Genomic DNA, 18,921 nt, shown 5'->3' on the forward strand with positions numbered 1-18,921 from the left:
TGTCTTTGGGGTAACTCACTTACTCCTTCTGGTCCCATTTTCCTCATTTGTATAACAAAGACAGAAACATAATTTTATCTTTTGGTGTTTCTAAGAAGCATAAATAAGGTAATATGTGCAAATGTCATTTCTAAGGTAAATGCATGAAAATGAACTAAATGACTTGCTGCTAGTGCTCATTTTTGCTCCTCCAGGTATGCTATCTTTCTTTACTTTGCAATGCTGTGGAAGATTAACCTGTGTAGAGTACCTCAAAAGGTCCTCTTGTCCTTTGAGTGGGTTCATCAAATTAGGTGTCCCAGCAGGAAATGGGAAAGCAGGAGACTATTCCCCCAGAGGTATATATTTCCCCAATCCCTTTTGGCTGAATCTCTGTGGGCTGAGTATACCTCCTGGTGCTTATGCTTCCTGCTAACTGTCTTGCTGCATATAGTTCTTTCTCAGCTAATTCTAGTAACTGATTCCTCTTTTCAGTTCTTCAGGCCTAGAAAGGATAAAGGAGCCCCACTGTAGCTTTTTGGTGGTGATTTCCCCAATGCCATACCTTTCTTTGTAAATAACCCCTTTTATCTGACTCTTGATTGTTATCTAATTTAACTCTGTCATTTGCTTTCTGTCAAGCTTATTACAAAACAATAGTCGTGGTACAGGCCTTACTTCTTATATTGAGGGTATTGTCTTACATTTATTTAATGTTTTGAGAGAATAATAAATCCTTCTCTATTGGCCATTTTTCTGATGTCTGGTCTAGAAAAGGGGATCTTGATTTTCAATCCATAATGCTTATAACAAAGTTCTTGAAATGTCTCTCAATAAAATATTCTGAGTTTTGTGATTTAAGGAGACTATAAATAAAAGGAAGTGAAGAAGGTGGATACTGATTATGCCCCCCTCCATTCTACTTTGTAGTTTTTTGGCCAGTACACATGAAATTACATACCTTGTGCTTCAATATGTGAAGATTTATGTGGATCATTATATCATTAACTTAGAAGTATAGAGGACCAGACCGGATTTTTGGTTAGCCTTGACCAAATCTGCCAGATACTAATCCATTGCTCTGAAGCATGGCCTACCTTGCAGATCTCCCTCTGAGCTTTGGGAATCCAAGGGTTTGCATCCCCAGAAGGCAACATCTCCTTTAGGCCCTGAATTATTTGAGATTTGAGGGGTAAGTGTGGATCAATCTTCTCATTCAAGTAGAGCTCACAGATTCTATCACCCAGCAGGTGACGAAAGAGTGCATTCCCATTCTTCCTGCTGTTCATCAGAACACCAAGGAAATGGTATAAGTCCTGCCAAAGATCCAAGAGTTGGATCTCCACTTTCAAATTCATCTTCTTCAGGTAGTCTCGGAAAGGACTCCCTGCACAAGTATCAGCACACAAGGCCCAGTGGGTATACACCAGGGAGAAGCTTTGCTTGATGACCTTCTTGATTGTCATCTGAGAGGAGTGGTTAATGATGGGGGTGGAAGTTCTCAAGTGGGTAGAGAGTTTTGTCTCAAAGAGGCCATCCATTTGGAGATGGCTATTAGATTTCTTCTTCATGCTAGACTTCTTGACACAATGACTGTCCTCTTCCTGGGGCCTGATCATTCTCTCTTTTGAAGAAGCCTCTTCCAAGGAAGGCATTTGTATAACCACTTTCTCCGGAGGCCTTGCCACCTGTGAGGTGCTGACATCTGGCATGAAGTCAAATTCCACAGACCAAGAGGAATGATCTGTCAGTTGCCATATCTTCCTCTTGGCCTTCTTGCTTGAGTACTGCTTGTGGGAGTGGAGGGACTTCTGAATGCTCATGTTCAGAGGGAGCCTTTCCACATGGGTGTAGCAAAAACTGCATAGGCGAGTCTGGTATTCTTGCATGAGAGCATGGCACGTGCTCTTGGTGGCTATTGCCATCTTGGCATGGGCATAAAAGTTGGGGAGCCAATAGCTCTGGAGTTTGAACAGAGCCACTTTCTGCATATGGCTTAGAGTCTCCCTCCTGGTAGGTGACTGGGTGGGATGCCAGAGGGAGAGGTTCAGAAGGGACTCTGGGAAAAATGAGAGAGAGGAGTAAAAATGCTGTGATGGTCGCAATTATGATGAGACAGATTTTTAACTTCCCCAAATGTCTTTGTGTGCAATTTATTTCATTATTCCTCACACAGTTATGAGACATGAACAGGTAAAACATATGGCAACAATGTTTTAGAGTTTGCTCAATATATAGTAATCCTGTTCTCTGATCATCTTCCTTCCTTGTAGAAAGAAAGCATTTGATGGGACTCCTTGAATATTTTTTAAACTATTAAATGTTACTTTAAGGGAAAGCAAAAAGTCTAAGAAAAGGTGATTACGAACGATAGAGACATGCACAGGAATGGGATTGTTCAGGGCTATAAGTGACCATGGGATGGGATTTGGATTGCATAATTTGAAGGAGTCAAAACCTTCAAATAGTAGTCAATCCTTCTTAGCCCAGAATTTAAACTTATCAGTTCTCAATTATTTATATGAATAAAAACAAGTGTGTGTAATCCCTAAAAACAGATCTTCTGGAACAAATTTGAATACAGGTTTGAAATGTCACATCGTTTAGCAAACAAACGAATGAAATTAGTATTCTAGAGAAGAGATCAGCAAACTTTTTGTCTAAATAAATATCTTAAGTGTTGTGAGTCATACACAACTTCTGTTGCATAGTGGTCCCTTTTAATCTTTCAAGATTAAAAAGTTATTTGCTTACAGGTCCTGTGTATTGCATTTGACCCTTGAACTGTAATCTATTCTATAGAATCCCAATTTTGTAATAAAACGATAAAGCCGTGTGAGATCAAAGATGTTCAGTTTTCTTATTCTCTCTTTACTCCTTCCAGCCAATTTTTATTGGCAGGAGGCAAGTACCAGGCTAAAAATTTGGTCTCTTATGACCTTTCTCTAGTTAAGGGTTGGAATTCCCACTGGCATCCCTAACACCTACTAGGTGGAATGGGCAGCAGTCTGAAAAACAAAGACTGGAGATTATCAGATACTGTGTTGACTTGTGGGCTGTATGTGTTCGCTTCCCATGAGCTCTATGATCCTTACTGATGTTGGTGTTGCAGAGAGTTACCACCCTGGAGCCCTCTTGCAGATGGGTGGCCTTCAGCACGAGGAGGAGGGACAGGTAGTAGTTTCTTACTTCCAGATCCATCTCATCTATGCTCAGGATCTTCTCAGCAAGGATCCAGAAATCCACCAGTTCTTCACCTACATGTCAGACAGGACAGGCACAGAGTCACACCCTCATCCTGCCACTTTGGCGGTTACGTCTGTATGAAGCCACTCCTACCTCCCACCAGCCGCCCTGCTGTATCATCATTGTTGTTGTAACATCATCGTTAGTCACAACTTTGGATTAAGATATCATTTCTGGAACAGTTCTAAGTTAAAGGAGGATGAGAAATGTGGGATGAAGGTGCTTAATGGGTAAGGGCCCTTTGTGGCTTTTTTGCTTGTCATCTGGTTGTTAGAAAAACTATCACTTTAGGGGAACATGCAAGATTCTGAGTATAGATTTTGAGATATTTGAGTTTTCCCAGAAAAATGACAACGAAGGGAAAAAGATCATAGACCTTGAAAAGTCTGCAGGACTCTGGAGCCAAAAGATGCCAGTGGCTACATTCCCCATCTTACAATTGCTCCAGGACCAAAATTGGAATGGCAAACTGAAAGACATAATCTGTCCAGCTCTCCATTACCTGCTCCGTCGAGATCCAGGGTTTCACCCTCAAAACTTGAGCCTGTCCTTGAAGAAAACAATGTTACTGAGGATCAAAGAAACTGTCAAATGCCCCAGGAAGAGCTTCAAGAACCCACCTGCACTGCCCTTGAGGTAGGAACAGAAGCGCCACATCCCTCTGACTCCACCAATGCATTTCTCCAGTAGCCACTCGTCTGCCTTTTCCCATCTCATCATCTGGGCTGCCACGAGAAGTCCATGATCAGAGAGAGAATGAGCTCTTCCCTCTGTCCCTCTCAGCCTTACACACAGCCAGACCTGTTTTCTCAGTGTAAGTGAGGGAAAATTTGGCCAGTGAGATGAGTAGGTCCTGACTATTTGGTGTTTTTGGAGCTGGGCACTGAGCTACCCAGTGACATGTGATGATCTGCAGCTCAAAAATACCTTACAATCAAGGCATCTTCTCTCTAGAGTCCCCTGACAATGATTTTGCTTTTAGTGTGCATTTTAATACAATTTTAACAATATATGTATATATTTATGAGGTAGTTGAAAATAGCATATTAGGAGGATATATTACATTTCATTCCACGTTTCCTAACCTAAACTTTGCCCTAGCTAGAACATATCAAGTTTCCTTTATCTAATGAACCAACATTTACCAATTCAACTCTAGATAGAAATTTTATTTATTCATCTTTTGACAAATATTTATTACATGCCTACCAAGTGCCAAGTACCATTCTAACTTCTTGGGATACATGAACAAACAGAACAAAAATTTCTGTCCCTAAGCAGCTTGAGTTATTGTGAAAGACAAACAGTAGGGGCAAGCACAATACTTAAGTACGTTATCTAATAAAATTACAGGTTATAAGCACTATTAAAAGTAAAATTGGATAAAGGAAATTATAAGTGCTAGGGACACAGATTGGATGAATGGGGAGGATAGAGTATTTAACAGTATCATTAGAGTAGTGGTCATTGAGGAGGTAAAATCTGCACTTACAGGAAGTGAGAGAAGGAGCAGTGCAGATACGTGGAGGAAGAACATTCCAGGTAGAAGAAATGTCCACTGTGAAACACTGAAGTATAAAGTGTCCAGCAGTCTGACAAACTGCAAGGAAGTCAATGTGCTGGAAAGATGGGAATGGGGTGGGAGACTAGAAGGAGATGAAGGGGAACCACGTCCAAAACATTGCAAGTTAATGCAGAGATGTTGTATTTTGCACTGAGATAAAAATCATTGGTGGTGGTGGTGGTGGTGGTGCTGTTGAGTAACAGTGGTGAAAGCTGGCACCCTTGCCTTTTGCTTAATCTTAGAGGAACGAAAAGCTTTCAGTGTTTTACCCCTGAGCATAAGGTTCATCATGAATTTTTAAATATGGCTTTTATTACATTGAGGTGATTTCCCACTATTCCTACCTTGATAAATGAATTCATTAATTATGCAAGTATGCTGGATTTTGTTAAATGCTCTTCCAGAATCTACTGAGATAATAATGTGGCTTCTTTGTTTCTTAGTTACTGTGGTGTGTTGTTGAATCGATCAATATTTATATGTCAATCATTCTTGCATTCCAGGACTAAATCTCATTTGGTAACATATACAATCTTTTTAATATGATGTTAAATTCTATTTGCTAATATTTCGTGGCAATTTGTTGCATCAATATTGATGAAGGATATTAAGCTCTTGTTTTTTGTTATGGTGTATACGTATGGCTTTGATATCAGGGCAATTTTGGCTTCATAGAATGAGTTAGGAAGTATTTCTGCTCTTCAACATTTCAAAAGTCCCAGGATTGGTGCTGTTTAAATGTATAGCAGAATTTACCAGTGAAACCATAAAATCCAGGTTCTTTTCAGGAAATTTTTAATATTTCCCTATTCTTTATAAGTTTATTCATATTTTCTATTTCTTCTTGATTTGATACTGGTGGGTTTTGAGTTTTTAGGAATTAATTCTTTTTTATAAGTTACACAGTTTGTGGGCGTACAGCTGCTTATTGCACCCTCAATCTTTTTTTTATTTCTTTTGTAGTTACTATGGGGATTAGATTTAACATCCTAAATTTATAACATTCTAATTTGAATTTATCCAAACTAAACATCAGTAACATGCAGAAACTACTCCTTTAACAGTTTTCATCTACATTCCTTTTGGTTGCTGAGGTAATAAACAAGTATAATTTACTGTCCAAACCTTCCCCAAAAGTTGTAAACCACAAGAGACTCCAGCATTCCAAAAACAGTTACATCATAAAGCTTCTGCCAATGCAATTGCCGCCTAGGTATGAAACAAATTCTTGATGCTTCCTATTCTACCAGCTTCTTAGAATGCCCCCTCTCCCAATTATGCTTTCTGTTTTTGTTCTATTTAAAAATGCTTTATTTTAGTTGATACACATTTGCAGTATACCATGATTACAATCCTCATTGGGAATTCTTACATGTACACAACACATCTTAACTATTTTTTCGTCCCTCTTCCCACAGTCTCCTTCCTTTTTGCAGAAAATTTCCTGTTTTATGTTATCTATTTTTTATTTTGCTCTTTATTTATATGTTGGGTTTCTCATATAAGAGAAATCATGCGATAGTTAAGCTTGTGTGTCTGATTTATTTTGCTTTACAATATAGCCTCACAGTGGATACATTTTCCCACAAATGACTCAGTTTTATTCTTTTTGACAGAGTAATACTTCTCTGTGTATAAAAGCCACATTTTCTTTATTCATTCATCTCTTGACGAACATATATAGGTCACTTTTAAGACTTAACTGTTGTGCATTATGCTGCTATATACATGAATATGCATGTATCACTGTAATATGATGTCCTTAACTCTTTCTGGGAGATACCTAGAAAAGGCTTAGCTAGGTTAAACAGAACTTTTAGTTCTTTTTGAAGACTCTCCATATTGATTTTCATAGTGCTCGTACTAGCTTACATTCCCACCAACAGTGTAGAAAGGTTCCCTTTTCCCAGAAGACTTGCCAACATTTACAATTTTGTTGATTTCTTGATGACAGTCATTCTTTTAGGAGTATGATGGAATATCCATGTTGCTTTAATTTGTATTTCTTTTTTTTAAATTTGTATTTTTTAATGACCAGAGATATTGAGCATTTTTTCATATATTTATTGGTCATCTGCATTTCTTTTTTAGTTACATTATTTGACGGAATTCTTTTTTTTAGTTTGGGGAGTCAAGGTTTTGTTGTTGGTTTTTATTATTTATTTTTAGCTCTTTACATATTCTAGCTATTAGTCCTCTGTCTGAGGAATGCCAGGCAAAAATTTTTCTCCATTCTGCAGGCTGTATCATCACTCTGTCAGTTGTTTCCTTTGCTCTGTAGAAGCTTTTAAATTTAATATGATCCAGTATTCCAAGTATGTTTTAAAGGCTTTTTTGCCTGCTGTGAGCAAGGAAACAAGAGCACAGCAAGGACAGTAATTAAGGGATTTCAGCACCCGGGTAAGAAGTGGTGCTTTGGACCGAATGGTAATAATGAAGGGGGTATAATGTGCTTGATTCTTAGTCCATATTAGGCAACTTTTACCAGGCCATGACTACCATTAATTACATAATTTCTGGCTATAGTGGGATAAATGGCCTTCCCTATATGACTCCCAATTATTACTTCAGAAACAAATTTTTCATCTTAAGAAAAATTGCTGCAAAGTGGACTAAGCCACTTATACATCTACAAAAGGAGATATTATTTCCATTACTCCTGTAAAGGAAATACTCCTGTATTATTTCCAATATTCCTGTATTTCCATATACAGGAGTATCTTCCTATAGGACTGAGGATATCATTGTGTAGTATGGTTTTCTATTTTTCTACATACACAAACACACACACTTACCTCCTTCTGGAGACCTAGCAAAGGTGACAAGTTCTTGACAAAGGATGTAATGGAGACACAAATTTGTTTTACAGAAGAAAGGTAATCGATATTTTTCCAACCAGGTCAATAATCCTTTGTATTTGGAAATCTAGAGTTCAAAAATAAAATCGCAACACAGAGATAAATTGAACTGAACTGTTAAGAAATACAACTTAATAATGGCCAACAAATAATCTCACACTTGTACTGTCTGGAGGAAGGAGAAATGTGCTGTTTAAAAATAGTATCTAAGGAGAGTAAGGATTTCAAATGAGCCTCCCAAAGAAGTAAATTAATCGGTAAGAAGTAAAAATATTGGTCTTTTTTGGAAAATTCTTTTTTATTCTTTGGTGAATTTGTTTTAAAAAAGCTTAAAATTTTGCTTAACAGAAGATAAACAGAAAAATTTATGATCTATGGTGTCAGCTCATAGCTTTATTCAACTTGCTTCTTTTTATATACACATAAATTCTCACAAGTCCCCAACCTATATCAATGCAATCTGAAAAAGGCACACAAAGACACCTACTATTATTTAGAGAATAAGTTGGATCCCACTGGAATCAAGCCACAAGAGAAAGGAGAAAAATATTAAAAACTCGAAGTTTCAGAGCTACCCTAGGGAAGTCAGATATGTAAAAGAACTGGAACAGGGTATATCTTGTTAGCTTTCTAGAACTCAGAGGAAAACAAAATCTTACTGTGATTAAGGGATTAAGCTGCACCAGTGGCTCTGATTTCACATACCAGTGGAAGGGCATGTGGAGGTGATTGATGTGTTATGGCTTATATCTAGCTGTCCCCCTAAAACCTCATTCAGTCATGGGGGAGGACTTTTGAGAGCTGGCTGGATCATAGATACTGGGATTAGGGGTGTGCAGTACTATATGAATCTACAGACTGGAATTAACATAGTTTTGGATGACACTACAAAAAAAGGATCCTGCTGCTTTTCCATTGGCTACCTTCTGCTAACTATGGATGTTTCTTCTCTGTGATGCCCCTCTGTTCTACCACCCTACCTTGGAGCCAGCCAACTATGGACTGAAACATCTACACACTGTGAGCTAAACTAAAACTTCCGTGGTTTAACTTTGGGTGTCTGGTATTTTGTCTCAGCAACGAAAAAAGTAGGAGACACAGGGAAGGGGCAAAAAGAGAAAAGAAAGACAATGAACAAAAGAAAAAGAAACATGTAACAAGAGATTAAACAAAATACATGTCTCTGAAAGACACTGGTAACTCATCATCAAAAACTTCAGAGTGGCATCTTACCTTGACCTACATCTGATAATACATATCTGATCATAACTGTGCGGCTCATGGACTGCCATTTCCATGACAGACACTGTAAATCAGATTTCAGACTCTTTCCTGCTTAAAAGGGGTCTCAAAGTTTTATGCAGCAGTGTTCTCCAAGTACATATCTACTATCCACTAATCACAGTAGATGCAAGGAATGTATTTTATGTGCTATGACAGAGTATAAAGGAAATAATTCAACAATTTCTTGCCCAAGGTAAAAATGTAAAAAAAAATCCCCTCATAGTTTATATTATTTATTCTACTCAACTGCTTTATAGTTTCTTTCCTGTAGTTTCTCTGGGCTTGGTCTTTTCCCTCTCTCAGTTCATGCTTCAAATTTAACTCTCTCATCCTCCTTCCCAAATCACCTGCCATTCAAGAATCCTGAACTTACCAAGTTATAAGGTAGTTCTGGCCACAGTGTCCACTGTGAGTTTTCAACAGTATAGGATGGTGTCTGACCAAAGACCTGCAAAAGACAGAGACAAATAGCCAACAAAGAACAGTTTTCCTTCATGTACACATCACAGTACACCTGCAGTCACCAAGAAATGTTCCATTGCTTTGTTGTTTTAAGGGATGTTCTTAAATTTAGTTCATCAATATAATCACGATTTATGCAAACATTTAATAATAAAAATTTATTCCACCAGATCAGTCATACCTGCACAAAAATACTCCAAATAGACTGAATTGCAAGGTTCATTTAAATTGTGGCTCCACTCTGCCTATACCGGGGAGCTATCTTGCTTGCAAAAGACAAAGCTCTTGATTTTATATTTACTTTGTGTATTACATTATTCACTTTCCCAATGGACTTAGTTAAAACAAAGGTCTAAAATGTTTTCCTAATATGAAATTGCTTTGCGATTATGCAACCTTTGAAAGGACCAAGGACTAAAGATAATGTATACAAATTACATGTGGAAGATTTAACAATATCAAAATTCGATAGGTAATTTTTCTTTCTTTTAAAAATCCTGTTGGCTGGCAGCACTTTACTTTCTCTTACTTGGGTGTATGTAAAGATTTGCGTTTCTTGCTATTTAAATCCTAGTCTTTTCCTGCTACTTCTTTACCCGTCATTCTTCCCATACTTCCTAACTAACTAGACAGTTATTTCTCGGATATCTCCTATTCTTTTAAAATTTGGTTTACGTCAGCTTCTCCTGATTCTTCCAGGAAGGAATGACTTCTCCCTCCAGTGTACTGCATTACCAACTGCCTTCCTGAAATTTCTGTCATGCTATCCATTAAGGCTCTGCACCAGTGGCCTGGAGGGAACAGGGCAAGCTCAACACAGCCAGAGCAGAAGCCATGCTCTGAGGCCCTGCTGGTATCAAGGCAGCATTAGTGAACCACTGTCCCAGTACTTCAGGAACCCTGGATTGGAGGAACCCCAGGTTGGAGCAATCTAGGAGCCTAGACCAGTCCACCACACCTAGGGACTGGCAGCCAGTACAGGAAACACTGAGGATGCAATAGTGGGCTGATTCAGAGGAACATTGGAATGTCAAGCAGAAGGAGCAAAATGCAATCTCAGACTTCCAGCCTACACAGGACAAGTTGAGGAGACAGAGATATAGTAGAAATTAGAAGGCACATGCCTGAAATTTCTGAAAAGACAACAAACTGAACTAAGGAAACGATTTAGTTCTTGCACTGTTCAGTTAACTTTACATGCCTATGTCTGATAGTCTGGATAGCTATTTTGAAGATAACATGAGGCATTATGGTAGCCAATTTAATTTCCTATTGCCTTGTTTTTAAGTCCTGTATCATTTTCATTGTTTTGTTTGGTTTGGTTTTATTCTGTTTTGCTTTGATTTTATTGTGTCTGATGGTATAGGCAGCTATTTTGAAGATATCAAGATTTATTGTGGTAGCCATTGATGATTTCCTACTATCTTGTGTTGAAGTCCTATATTGCTTTCATTGTTTTGTTTTGATTGGCTTTATTATGTTTTTGCTTGGTTTTATTCTCTTTAAAATAAAAAGTGTTAGACTTTCATATCAGAATGGAAATTCCTCAAGAACAGCGGTGGCATCCTTAATATATGCATTCCTACCCTGAGCCCAGTGCCAGCACAACATGAAGATCTAGCAACTGTTTGTGAGGTGGTATGGTGGTTTTCCTCCTCGCTGAAATTTCACCTTTTAACAGGCAAAAATCCCATGGGAAAGTAGTGTACAGAAGCACCAAAGGGAGTCACCATCTATAAGGTACCAACATTTAAACCTAAAAAGACGTAAGCTCAGCTGAGGCTTGGGTTTAAATGTATTCTGATGTTTGAGATTTGTGTTTCAGAGATTAAGAAAATACATAGATTTTATTCCAGCTAACAGCTTAATAATTACTATGTGCTAATGCCTGGTAAATGAAAGGGAACAAAATGAATAATTCAAGCCCTTGTTCTACGAGAATTTGCAATTTCAGAGTCCAGCAAGACACACACACGAGAGGGGGGGGGGGCGGGGAGAGATTCCAATGATGAAGTTCCTATTGTGAAAAACTAGGAATTTCTTAAGAAGAAAAAATTTTGTGCAAGAATTTGAAGAATAGTTAAGACGGCAGGTGAAATTATGAGGAAGATGATCGAGGTAGACAGCAAAGAGCCCGAGGAGCTGTCAGAAGGTAGGGGCAGCAGCGGCAGCAGCGGCAGGTGCACTGGTGATGGGAAAGTTGCAGTCACCAAAGCACTGGGTATCGACAGATGGTGTGACAGGAAGTAACTCGACAGGCAGGAGCAGCTAAGGGAGGCAGGGACGTAGGGTTTAACTGTATTAACAACTGGAAGCTTCTGGAGATCTTAGAGGTGGCTCTGGTTCATATCTATTTGCCCAAATGGATAGTTTTTTGTTTGATAAGGAATTCAGTAACAATGAAAATAAAGCAAAACAAACAAACAAAAACCAGAAAAGGGCACTGAACTCAGTGAGATTCATTATTATGTTGTTTTTTTAAAAAAATTTTATTTAAGGAGAAAAAAAAGCAGAGAAAGGGTACAAGTTATACAGATTTACAGAAAAAAATAAACAGTAGGAAATCACTAGTTAATGGATTACATATTGCCATCTTAGAAATAATTGTTCAAGTCACAAAATTAAAGCTTGTAAAGTGGACATTCCAACAGTGAGACTGCAAATAGTTCTGTTCAATGATCCAACAAAACTCAGTGATATCATTACCTATCTTATACACTTATATATACATGCAGTTATATCGTTTAGAGCACTTTCTTTTCCTCTCTTTTGTACAATGACAAGTACACATTTTGGGTTTTGTTGCTCCCACAGTTCTTATTACTTTTTTGGAAGGGAGTAGAACCAAATGTGACGTAACAGAACAGAGTCAATCAAATCAAAAGGGTGGACATAATAGATAATGTAAAAGCATAATACATTATGGTTACCATAATGTCTCCTGCTATCTCTAATAGAATTGCCTATATCATCAGTTATAATAAAACTGAACAAAACAGTAAAGAACAAAACCAACAAAACCAAAACATTGGAGACATTATAGTTCTTCAAAAGTAGATAATAGTCAACAAGAATGGGCGTTATAATGAATCTCACTATCTTCACAGCTGTTGTTTAAACTTTCGAACCTGGTACTATCAAGCAAAATGGAATAGGGGAACATCAGTCAAAAAAAAGATGGTGAGAGTAATATGGGGCTTTAAATCAAGATAATGGAAAGTCAAAGTGGGTTACTATAATATATCCTGCTATTTTTTATTTATTTTTTCCTTAATTAAAAGGATAAAAATAAAAAAGTAAATAATGAAGTGGAGATTGAGATAAAAGAGGGCATAACAGCAAAACAGCACAGATCAAAACATAACCATTTAAGCAGAATAGTGTTTCACCACAAGATAATCCTGACATAAAAGTAGTTACCATATTGTCTCTTTCCTTGAAATCTTTGAGTATAACTTCGTATACTGTAGCATCAAATATATCAAAACAATGTAAAACCATTTAAGAGAATGACAGTATTACAGGGTATTTAGAATCAACCAACAGAAAACGAACAATGGTTTCTGTATAATCTCCTTGTCTTTAAAAGTTTTTGCTTATACTATCATACATAATAAAATCCAATATGATACAACCTGTTTAGACCAATGGAGACAGAAGAACAAAAGCTTGATGAGACTTCAAAACAAGATGATACTAAATCAGTATTACCTATTAAGATGTCATTTTCTCCAAAATAGCTGTTCCTATCATCCAATCTTCTCTGCCTCATTTCTGTTGAGCTCTTTTTCTGTCATTAGTTGTCAGTTTGTCTTCTTCATTTTGTTTTCTGCTCCATTCATTGTGGCCTCTCTGCCACTATTTCTGGATTCTTCATATTTTTCTTTTTTTAGAATATCCTGTAGTATTCTCTGTAGAGTTGAATTGGTGGTTGCATATTCCCCTAGTTCCTCTTTATCCTGGAAGCACCTTGTTTTTCCACCAATTTCCAGGGATAGTTGTGCAGGATATATCAATCTTGGCTGGAGATTATTATCTTTCAAAGCTTGAATTATTTTCCCCCATGGCTCTTCATGATTTGATGGTTTGTGCAGAGAAATCTGCTGTAATTCTGATGGGTGTTCCCTTGTAAGTGGTCTGTTTCTTGTCTCTGACAGCTTTTAATATTCTGTTCTTGTATTGAATTTCTGGAATTTTAATTATTATATGCCTGGGTGTTGCTCTGTTTGGGTTGTAGGTGGCTGGGGTCCTGTACGCTTCATACAACTGAGATCTTTACCTTTTGCTAAATTAGGAAAATTCTCCTGGATTATTTCTGTGAGTAGCTTTTGTAGTTCATGTGTTTGTGTCCCTACTTCTTCTTTATGTTCTTAATTCTTAAGTTATGGATCCTCTTATCATCTTCTAGTCTTTGTATTATTGCTGTTTGTTTGTTACTTTTAAGAAGTTTTTCATTTCATTCTCCCATATTACAAATCTGCCCTCCAGTTCAGATAGTCTGTCCTTAGTTTCTTTCAAGCTGTTATGCCAGTTTTCGATAGAGTTTTTAGTTTCCTGGTAGTCTCTTTGAACCTGCTTCACGTATTCTATGCTTTCTCTGTTATCTCCATCAAACAATTCTCCCCTCTTTTTCTGTTCTTCCATTCCACCATCTGTTTTTTCTTGGGTGGTGCTTAGCATTTCTCTAACTATTCTGCTTATTTCTAGCTTCAGGTCATTAATAACTTCATTCCTGAACTCATCTATGAGGCTTTCTAGATGGCGCTTTATGTCTATTGGTGCGGTGTCCGCTATTGCCTGTTTCTCAGGATTGGGGGCCGAAAGGCCTTTCTTGTTGCTCCCTCTTCCCATATTCTTTGTTCCTTATATATGTAAGCATATATAGGAGGCCCAGCTTCCTTCCAGCTAGGTGTTCCCGCCATCCGCAGCGCACCAGGAAGTTGCAGATCAGGCAGCCTATGCGGGGCCAGCCCCTCCCAGGTCACCCTCAGGCTCTGGGATCTGGGCTGTGCTAGCCCACTGGGTCTCAGCCAGCAGCGTCATATAGGCTAGGCACTTCTCACCAATCCCGCTTGAGAGGGGGATACGTGGCTGAAGTCGCCGCAGCGCCCTGCTCCCGCAAGTCTGCCCGGTCCCAGAATGTCCTCTGTTGGAGTCTCCCAAACCGTGGGAAGAGTGTCAGTTTCTCTCACTCACCTCACCGCAAGTCAATGCACAGCTCCCCGCCTATCCTGTTTTCAACTCCGTTCGCCGATTCCCGTTCTAAGAGCTTCTACGAGTCTCTCTGCCTGCCGAGCCGATGCAGACGCAGCCACCGCGCAGCGGGAAACCCAAATCGCGGCTTCCAATGGCGTGGGCTCCAGCTTCCACACTGAGGCTTTTCTGTTCCTGTTATAGCACCAGGATTGCATTCCCAGTTGGTTTCTCTCAGCCCAGTTCGTTCTTGGGTCAGCAGGGCATATCTCCACGTGCTTATGATTCCTTACTCCGCAGCATTCCTGAATTCTAAGCTGGGTCTTTCAGAGAGCCTCTATAGCTGCTGCTATCTGTCTGCCATGTTCTCCCGGAACTCCATTATTATGTTGTTAATAAAGCATTTGGATTTAAATTTGAGAATGCTTACCGGAAGAGAAAGAAAAGTGTTGAAAAAATCAGCAAAGATTTCATTCTCTAGCAGAATTATAAGATTTGTCGAACCAATGATCTCTATATGAGGAGAAAAACAAAATAAAGTGAACAAAAGCACCTATAAGCAGAACTGCATTCACGTTGAGAAAGTGAAGCAATTTAGCAGATCATTTTCCATAGGATGGTTGTGGCCTTTGTGTCCATCCAACCCAGCTTCCCCTTCCCCAGCCCTTCCCTTTCAATCCCACTGTGGTTAAACACAGGTCCGGGCTCTCATTGCCTCACAGAACTGCCTATTCTATTTAAGAAGAGAGAAAATGGTTAGAATGTCTTTTTCTCCCTATGAACACTCTACCTTCTTTCTATTTTTAGAAATTCTTCACTCTGAGTTTAATAGACTTCTGCTTAAGTTCTCTTACATAAGAGAGTGCTTCCAATATTTACAAAGATATCACAGCTTTCTGCTTTCCTCCAACCTCTCTGGCTAGTCGCTAAGCAACACTTCAGCCGTTCTTTTTATGGCCTTCCTTCCATCTGGCTTCTCTCTCATTAGTGGAGGGACACCCACAGCCCAAGCACTGCAAATGCTCCCCAGGGCAGAGCACCAGAGGACTATGGCCTATATTACACATTCTATTATGAAATACGCTAAGCACCTGGTGTCTTCAGGAAAAGTGATGGAGGACATTGTTTAGTTTTCTCATTATCAAAATTGCACCTTATTGGTGTGACCTGAAATGGAGTTAGCTTTGGATGCTCTCACATTATACAGTAAACTCTACAATACTTTATGTGCTACTTTTTAGGAACCAAGGGCAGGGATTTTTATATACTCTGGTCAAATTGGAACAATTTAGTTTGGGCCCAGCATTAAAGCCTGGCAAGAGCTTCTTGGACATTGATCTGGTCATACAATGTATTTATCATCCTTCTCAGTTTGATCATTGCTTTACCCAAATTACCCTGAAGATGTAAATGTGGAAGGTCAGAAAGCAAGGATAGAGCCTCAAGTGTACCAGGTTGCCCCTCTAAATTTATTCCCATTCACTGTCTGTGCTGGTTAAAGTACAATGCTCCACTAGTGACTAACAAAGTAATTACCCAATTACCCAGCGTTTATCCCGGTTTATAATAAATGACTATAAAATGAACCTAAATTGTGCTTACTAGGGCTGTCTCTCAGTCTAGTCAAGTGCATGATAAGGACAGTGAATATCACTCACAATCACTAGTGTACAGTTTTGATTAAATAAGAAAACTAAGCAATGATTTTTTAAATCACTTTTCCTGGTGACACCAGGTGGTCATTTTTCTTTAATAACAGAAGTAGGAGCAAACACAAACACTACTTTGAAAGCAGAGTTGGTGTCATTCTTAGCTTCTGTTCCACAGATATTTTCTTTCAGTCTAGTGTTGCAAATTTTTCTCACGTGTGTGTGTTTTCTGCATCCCTCACCAGCCCTCTGCTCCTCTTTTTATAAGCATTCCCTTACCTAATTAATCTGTGACACATAGATGTGTGCCAAATCTGTGTTTTCAGTTCAACTTCTTGTTTTGGCTTTAGTTTTAAATACTCAGTGAGCCACAAGACGTCTCTATGCACACACACCAAGTGCTTCCATGTCAACATGGTCAGCACCGCCAAGGCCCCCCAACATGCTCTTTTTTCTGTAACCCCAATCTCAGTTAGTGGAAACATCACTCATTCCATTGTCTTACCCAGAAAACTGAGCTTCAACTCTCCCTCCTTGGTATTTCTCCCTTCTCTGCCTCCTACCAGGTAGTTTCTCGCCTGGTATGTATTTCTGGAATCTGTCTTCTCTTCCCTGTCCATACACTGTAACTCTTTTATTACACTTGACCTTAGCCAAAAGGCCAAGAGATTATTGTTACTCTCTTATATCAGATTCCTTTTATCTCTTTACTAGACCACTACATCAGCTTCTTAAAAGGTCTACCTAGTTTCAATCTCTTGTCCCTTCTAAGTACCCTCTGCACACTACCTTCATAATATATCGGTGTTGTCATTGTTAAAATTCTTCAAAGATGTCCTCTGTGTCTTACAAGGTAAAGTCCAAATTCCCTAGTACAGTCCCTACAGCTCCACACTATCTGGTTTTGCATTCTAGGCTTTCCTACTGCTTTATACAAAGCTATCTCATGTTTTCAAGCCAAAACTAAGGCATTTTCCATTTTAAGAATAATCAGCATACTCTCAAGGCAATCTCGTCTTCCAATGTCATTTCTGTACCATTGCTTGGAATATCCTCTCAACACCAATTGGCTTCAGAAATTACTAGTTATCTGTCAAGAACTTGTTTATATATAATCTTGGTGAACCAAGAACAACTGAATCTATTACAAGGTGGATAATTCATTGCTTCCTTGTAATAGCTTGCTCAACTTTGATAACAGAATAAACACATTTTGTTGTCTTCCTTCTTTAGTGTGTATACCTTCCTTCCAGACTGAGGTCTGTGGGAGGAGGGCATTGTCTTTTCATCCTTTTTATCCTAAACTTTCAAAGTATTTGTACATTTTCTAAGATCTGTACATGCTAGATGAATTGTTCTTACAACAGATTACCTTTCTACTTTATAAAAAAGAAACAAAAATTTCATAACAAAATAATGAGAGAGGGCCGGGGATTTAGCTCAGTGATGTAAGCGCCTACCTGGAAAGCACAAGATCATGAGTTCAATTCCAGATCCACCTCACACAAAATAATAATAATAGAACACCAATAGTTAATACACTGAGTATCATTACCTTCAAAGTAGTTACTCAGAGTATAAGACATTGACAAAAAAGATTCTTACAAAGAAAGAAAAATAGATGTTAACACAAAGCTTTTTTTCAGTATTATTTAATCTTTGACGGTTTTGTATGTCATTTATAGAACCTGACATGGATTTTTGGAATGAATGTGCTTATTATAGAGACCACTTGAGCACAGGAAATGGGCTTAGCAGAAATCTCCTAGCTGATTAATTTCCATTTCTCTGAATACTTCTGGCAGCAAGGGGACTGGCTATGATCGGACTGGCCATTGGTAAGACCGTAGCAGTGAGATGTGGGAGCAAGGCTCCCCACAGTTTCCTTTGCTCCAGCTTACCATTTCTTCATTCCTGTTTTTACCATTCCCACCTTTTCTGCCTCCAAACTTTCTACTACTTTGGGGAGTCAGCACTCATTTCACACCATAATAATATCGACTCATCAAGAAAAGAAGTCACTGGGTAACCCCAAGCCCCATGCTAGCCTTCCCCTGGGAGGAGGAAAGGCCCACGGAGGCCCAGCCTACATTGGACTTCCTCTCTCTTGCCTTAGTTGGCAAGAGATGCAGCATTGCATCTCTTTGGTGTTGGACGCAGCATTGTTCTATCCTGGTGGCAGGAGAAAGAGAGAAAGATCTGGGAGGGGAAGAAAGAGAAGGAGAAAATGAAACAAAGTACATTAGTGACTTAAGCAACAGGTTCCCCTGAATGGCTTGCTACAACTTAATGCTGAGAAGGCATGTGGTTTGCCCTGAGGGCTCAAGCCCTTGGAGAAATCCCTCTCAGAAACTCACCAGCGTGGCTCATATTGCCATGGTCTTCCTGCCACTGCAATTTTTAGGAGTAGAATTAAGCTCTAGTCAATAGAAGCTTACCCCTTAGGAACGCACAGTCCCATCTGTGAAGGATTCCACATTCCACAGGCATTGTCTACGCATCTCTGGTGTAGATCTCATTCTGGAGACGCCTGATCTGGGCTCCTGGGGCATCTTGAATGTACGACTCTTGAATATACCACTCTCGAATATACTGGATTCATCCCATACTTAGTTCATACTATTTTGTGTACATTGACATATTCTAAACGTGACTAAGATTGTTTCATTACTTCATGACTCCTTTC

The 18,921-nt window shown here is 38.8% G+C and overlaps 1 protein-coding gene across 1 annotated transcript in view; it reads right to left on the minus strand.

The window, feature by feature from the left end:
* Positions 1-18,605, minus strand: part of Rgsl1 (regulator of G protein signaling like 1) — a 70,104-nt gene extending 51,499 nt beyond the window's left edge. The window contains 7 exon segments of the mRNA XM_063239691.1: positions 1,077-2,038; positions 3,075-3,236; positions 3,846-3,950; positions 7,585-7,714; positions 9,305-9,379; positions 15,017-15,099; positions 18,593-18,605. Of these exon segments, the coding sequence (XP_063095761.1) occupies positions 1,077-2,038; positions 3,075-3,236; positions 3,846-3,950; positions 7,585-7,714; positions 9,305-9,379; positions 15,017-15,099; positions 18,593-18,605 (1,530 nt within the window).
* Between the last annotated feature and the right edge of the window lie 316 nt (positions 18,606-18,921).

Source organism: Cavia porcellus, unplaced genomic scaffold, assembly GCF_034190915.1.
Source record: "Cavia porcellus strain 051 isolate PalLab524CR breed Dunkin Hartley unplaced genomic scaffold, mCavPor4.1 scaffold_29, whole genome shotgun sequence".
NCBI classification, from domain to species: domain Eukaryota; kingdom Metazoa; phylum Chordata; class Mammalia; order Rodentia; family Caviidae; genus Cavia; species Cavia porcellus.